This window comes from Ornithodoros turicata, chromosome 1 (assembly GCF_037126465.1).
Source record: "Ornithodoros turicata isolate Travis chromosome 1, ASM3712646v1, whole genome shotgun sequence".
NCBI classification, from domain to species: domain Eukaryota; kingdom Metazoa; phylum Arthropoda; class Arachnida; order Ixodida; family Argasidae; genus Ornithodoros; species Ornithodoros turicata.
Window position 1 is genome coordinate 68,369,555 of NC_088201.1, and position 6,329 is coordinate 68,375,883.

The 6,329-nt window shown below is 46.1% G+C and overlaps 1 protein-coding gene across 13 annotated transcripts in view; it reads left to right on the forward strand.

The window, feature by feature from the left end:
- The window catches only part of LOC135378362 (casein kinase II subunit alpha-like), a 47,916-nt gene extending 42,027 nt beyond the window's left edge, over positions 1–5,889 (forward strand). For all 13 annotated transcript variants that reach the window (XM_064611379.1, XM_064611383.1, XM_064611388.1 and 10 more), the window contains one exon: positions 4,969–5,889. In XM_064611379.1, the coding sequence (XP_064467449.1) occupies positions 4,969–5,072 (104 nt within the window). In that variant the 3' untranslated portion in view covers positions 5,073–5,889. The remainder of the gene's footprint in view (positions 1–4,968) is intronic.
- The last annotated feature ends 440 nt before the right edge of the window (positions 5,890–6,329 follow it).

A 6,329-nucleotide genomic window follows, 5' to 3' on the forward strand; every position in this document is an offset into this window, starting at 1 on the left:
GATAGGATGCCGAAATAGTCTGCGTTTGCGCGCGCTAGTGCACCGGCATGAGCAGACGACTTTCAGAAGTGACTGGGGACTGCTGCAATTTCGTACATTTTCTTTCAGTTCTCAGGCGAAAAACACGCATTCTAAGAAGTGGCCCACGTGCTAGTTTAGAACGACTGTGTTAATCCTCGGAGACAAGTTAAAAGTAGCAGGACAACCCCACCCATAATCACAAATCTGAAGTTGCCGGTCATCGGCGTGCGCGGTCGCATTACAGCTCCGACCAAAAATATATTACGCGCGTTTCCATTACACTTCTCGTTGCACACTGATCATGTTTCGAAATGAAGTGTCGATGACGACGTACATGGAGAATGAGTGCGTGTTTATTTAAAAAAGCGCATTAAATACTCGCGGAAAGAAATTGCGTGAATTAGCTTCCACGTATCCGATTATGCGCCACATTCTCGGGGACACCACAGTTAACGCACGGACTACATTCTCCGCTCGCGGAGATATACGTCTGAGCGTCCCCATATCGAGAGCAAATGGGAGCTTATGGGGAACCCAAGGTCCTTCTGCAGGTTAGAATTGCTATGGCAACGGTGACTTACCCACTGGTTGACGTCACGCGTGACGTTGCATGAGAGTAAAGCGCAGGTTTCGTTGTCTACCATTACCGCACGTTTCTGACAAATTCCTCGAAAAGGACTTGGTTATTCTGAATGAAACTTTGATGGTTGTATGTGTACTGTACTCGTGAATATAGTTTCAGCTAAGTTTCTGAACCGCCCTGGCTGTACGAGACCGTCCTTTAAGGATGATTCTAATCAATCCACACCCAGCTACGCTGCACTTAGAAGTGGTGTTGCGTCGTTTACCAGTGTGGTACATAAACTCCATCACTATCGATCATGCATACTGCCTGATTGCTGTGTGTGATATGACCTTGATGGAACACTTTCCTTATCACCACTTCCTTTATTATACCATTGCTTTGAGTGATCATCAGTTTTATGCAATCTGTTCTGTACTTGTGCCATGTCAGTTCAGTGGCCGGGTGGGATAATGCATTGACAAGGGAATTGATCAAGAAAGTTACTTGTGTTTTTCACGGCAGCAACAGTTTGGTGGGAATGTCCTTAAATGCTTCAGTTCGTTTAATAGTTGACATATGCATGCAGCTGAGGTGACATAGTCAAGTACAAAATCTATGTACAGTCAAAGGTTTGATCATAGCAGTCAAGTAATCGTGATTATCATTATTATTATTACATACCTGCTTGAGCAAGCACTTTATTTTCTATCAGTGGAGACACACCTTTGTTCTACCCGCTTTTCGTGACTCTGAAAGGGCTTAATAGCTTGAGTCAGCACTCTTTCTTGGAGACATCCTGCTGTTTGATGATTCGGATGATGGTTTGGACGTTGACTAGAGGATAACATTTTATATTCTGATGCCAGTCTCTCTCCTTGACCAGGGCTTGCACAGGGCCCTGAAACCCTTGAATGTGAAAGTCCATATTTCAAGGCATTGGAATTCCTTGAATTTGGAGCCACCCTTGAAAACCCTTGAATTCTGGGAGTATTTCTTCACGATAACTGTCATTTATGACATTCAGACATATCCATGCACAGCATTTAACGAAGAGCACCAGGGCCTCAAATATCCCCTTCGTCTGCTTCCTAAACTAGTCATTCCTTATAAATGTATTCACCTATCAGACCAAATGTAGACTGGCGTTGCTTCTCATCTGGCCACACGGAGAACTCGGAGCGGGTTTGGTACTGCCCGATACCATTTCTTCGACATGTCGTCTGACAACTCTTCGTACAAAAGATCACATTGCACTTGTCTGCACGTGTGCCCACCTGTGTTCACGTGTTCACCACGCACGTTCTGTCCAGTTCAGTGTGACCTTATCGACAGCTAGTTACATTGCTGTGAAGTGCACGTATCAAGTTAAGTGAGCGAATATGCTCAGAAACTTACCTTCTAAGCATTGCGGCAAATGCAGGAGGGCTATTGTCACAGGATGTTGCATGCAATACAAATAGTTGGTCCAGTTATTTTGCTTATTATGTTTTCTGGAGCAGTAGTGTGTACAGAATCAGTTCTCAGCCTGGATACATTACCCAAAGAAGTTCACGTGAGGCCTTGAAATTTCCCAAAGCATCTGTAAGCAACTGCAGTGGCAAGCATTTGGGAAACCAAGGATCCCATATGGTCAGGGCAGAATGGTTGTCAGACGATCATCACAGTTTCTGTACTGCATTTCTGTATGTGGAGTGCTTTCTGTTGGGGTGGGAGAGTAGCATTCTAATTGTAATATGGTTAATATGGGACCCTGCCTCAACCTCAGCATCATCGGCATACCTGTTTGTCACCTTACACTATTTACATTTCAAAAAGACACCACTTTTAAACCCCTGCCACACAGATCATTGCCAACCAATGGTCATTGAACACGCGTGTAGTGCCACCAAGTGTGTGACATGTCAACCTCTCAAAGAGCATTGGATCCAATGTTCCTTGACAGGTTGACACATTACACACTAGGTGGCGCTACACGCATGTTCAACGACCATTCAGTTCAGTGATCATTGAAGACTGCCCATGTGACAGAGGTATTAATCGTCCTTGCAGCAAGAAAGAAAAAAAAAACTATGCACCTTCACCTCAGAAAGCTTGTGGTGGGATAATGTCCTTCCTTAAAGGAGCAGTCTAGAGGCCCACAACTTTGTTTCTGTTTTTGGTCAATATGGAATGTTAGGCGGCCGAACAGTTTTCCCACAATTAGTGCAACGCGAAATTGGGACGCCCGCAATAGCTCCCTGAACCTCCCGTGTGCGAAACGCCCTCCTTCGCCTTCACAATAGGCACGTGATGAGCGCCACCACGCCCGTCACTATGGGACTCAAGTGGTGAGGACGCTCCTCATCGAACCTGGGATCACATGATCGAGGCGAACAACATCGCGCAGGCGGAGCATCTGCTACCGCTTCGGAGACGCCATGTGTTCTCCGGCTACGTGATGTCCGAAATGGAGGGTTTGAAGGCTGTCCACGACACAACCACGATTTTTTGGGACCGCAGACACCACGGGAAGAGCGAGTGGTGCAGCCAGAAATTAACTGCGCTTGTACAGTGAAAATCCCGTGCTTCTCGACCGTGTGCAGCCTGTCCGACCGTTTTCACCGCGCAGTTGGTTCAGTGGCTAATAGGTGGCGCCACAACACCGCCGCCATCGCTTGCTTTCTGCTACTGTGAATTCTGAGATTGCACACAAGCCACGGATATATTACTCTTGTGATCGCAATCTTATTTTCTCAGGCTGCATATATGCTTTTTTTTTTAAATAAAAAAACTTGATATAAATCATATAAAGAATAGAAGTCAACAAGAAACAGCTCGCAATGTTGGTAGCAGACTGTCTTTCCTACGAACGAATGAGGGGCTCTCTACCACCAACGTCACAGTAGAATGGGTGTGGTCCGCAGTTGGAGCACTCCGGCCCTGTCACCGCGACAGCGATTTTCCAAATTAATCGCACCGTGGTGAAACAACTTTACCAGAAATATTTTGTGGGAATGCTTTTCACATACTGCTTTACAAGATGACAGCAGTTTTTGGCCATGTTAGATACCACTTTAATGCTCCTTTAAAGGGACTGTTGCATCCGGACACCCATCTATAAAACCGATACTACTATGCTCAGCATCGGCCGACAATCTACCCGGCGAATTTTTTATTTTTTTTTGTCCAGAAAAGTGTCTGGATGTTAAATGAATTTTAAAGATCAGTGCTTCTTCCGAGGCCGCAGAAACTCTGTTGATGCAATGGCACTCCCTAAAGCTCGGATGCCATAATGCGCTACTAGTGACTTTGACAAGCGAGTAATTTGATGGCGGCGCAACCACTTGAGCGACAATGAAACTCTGTCGTGGCTACAAAATCTTGCATCTACTTCACGTAGATACTGGTCACCAAAAACCATTGCCTGGCGCTTGCCAAAATCTGCTAGATTTGGTGGTATGTAACTAAAGTGAATCATAAAGGATAGAGATGTGGGTGGCAGGTGAACTTTATTAAAATGTAATTTCAAAATTGTAGGTGGGAAGCAGCCGTTTGAATCAGTTATGGTATGTGACCAAAATCTCTTGTACATTGTGTGGTAACGGATAGAACTACAGTGCTGCCGCAGCCATATCATAACAAAATTACAGTAGTGTAAATTTCTCACGGTGTTTATTTCCCTGCGGCTGTTCAATAGAAATTTTAGGATATTTAAGACTGGTATGTCGCATAGTCAAGTGAAAGGTTCACATTTTTCTCGTGCAAATTTAGTTTTGTCGTTGTCCGCTGCCGCCTCGCAAATGGATCAGGTAGCTGCACCAGCGACAGTGGCTACAGCAACAGAATCTGTAGCGTGTCGCTTGTCGCATTTTATGGGAATCCTGCTTTAAGTGGAGAGCGGCTCTCAGAGGAGGAAAGGCGCCGTCCAGATGCCCCTTAACTCAGTGAGACACCTGCATGGCCGCAGCATTCCTTTTGTCAAGGTCGCGCAGTCATTGGTGCTTAGGGAGTGACGGTTTCTCGTTTTTCCAGAGATTGTACTTAGGGAATGCTCTCAACGTCCGGCATCTGCTCTTGTCATGTGTTCCATCGAAGAACAGTCAAAGTACGCAACTATTTCGCGTCGGGTTTTCGATACTGTGGTCAGTGGTCGAGGAGGAATAAACTGACACTATAGTTCTGAAATCTGCTGGAACGGATGCGACAGTCCTTTTAATCTCTTGAGTCTGCGCTGGCTCCCATGATGGTGGTTGAAAATGAGGGTGGTCATGATAAACAGAACTTAGTGATGCTTTGCTTGATCGTAGAATTTTCGTATGCTGGCTGGAACCACAAGTGAGATTTTAAATGAAAGGTTCCGGTGTCGTAGTGGATCCTTAATTTGTACCTTTTTCTGTGCGCAGCCACGGCAGCTCTGGGCTCGAACACGCTTAGCGGCCTACCCACATCTCCGGTCACATCCCCCAGCGTGGCCTCCCTCCCCAACACAACATCGGCCCAGTCGTAAAGGCACTCGGCCCAAACAGCCCTCCCCGGCGGGTCACACCTGAGAGCGGCAGGTCTCGGCACCCCGGGGCCGGGGACCTTCACCTCCCGAAATGCCCTAAAAAAGTACACACACAGGAAAAGAGAGAGAGAGAGAGAAAAAAAAGAAAGCGAAACATCACCTCCAGGGCAAGACAAAGACAGTAGACATCATCAATGCCGCCTCTGCCATCGCTGAAGAAGAGAACCGGGAGTGCGAACGTCCCCAGGGAAAAAACGAAAAAAAAAAACATTTTTAGAAAGTGAACATTGTTGACGAAAAAGCATTTTTTTTTCTTTTCTGACATGCGTTCCTTCCAGCGCGCTCGTTTTCTCTCTTCCCTCCACATAAGAAAGCAAAACAGTGACTCGTGGTCCCCTCCCCCACCCATTCCTCCTCCTCCTCCTCCTCCTCCTCCTCCTCCTCCTCCTCCTCCTCCTCTTCCTCCTCCTTCCTCTTTGGTGTGTGAATGTTTGCCTTGTCTGTCATTTTGTTTTAATCCACCTTGTTCTTTTGGGTAGCACATGCCACTCCATTTTTTATTTGTTCAGTTGGTTGATATTGAAAGACTGTTCCACACATACCCACACACATGCCTTGCTGGGAAAGCGCAAGTGCTCCTATTGTGCTTCTCGCAGGTTTTCTCTTGCCCCCCCCCTCCTCTCCTCCCATTTTAGTTTAGCAGTTGCCTGTTTTCCCTCACCTCACCCTTCCCCTGTCTTCTTGTTTGTGCGTGCAGAAAATGAGAGAAGCTAGGGAAGAGAGAAGGATGTTGAATAAAGACATGTTTCTTTCTGCCTATTGCTTCCAGCTTCTCTTTTGTGGACGTTCCTAGAGGTCTTAATTGAGATCAATGTGGTGTAGCAAAATCCTGGACGGTGTGTGCGGGCCACTGAATGGAAATTCATCTCGAGCATGGAGTGTGAATGACCCGGCTTATAGGTGTTGTGGGTGGGGATGCACTGGGAGATGTCCTCTTGCGCAATGAGTCACATTCGGTGGAAAGTTTCGTTTTGCCTTGGAGAAGTAGTGAGAATACATAAGCAGCTTCATGACCCATTGTCCATGGAGTGACACTCAAATGTGTGCAAACAGCTTATGGCAAATTTGTTCCCAAATGATGATTTGACATCTTTTTTTCTGTCTTGCTATTTTGGTGTCTTAAAACTGAATTAACTGCTGGTAAATGTGGCTATGGCACCCCCTTTCTAATACAGAAGAAAGAAAGAAAAAGTTTGC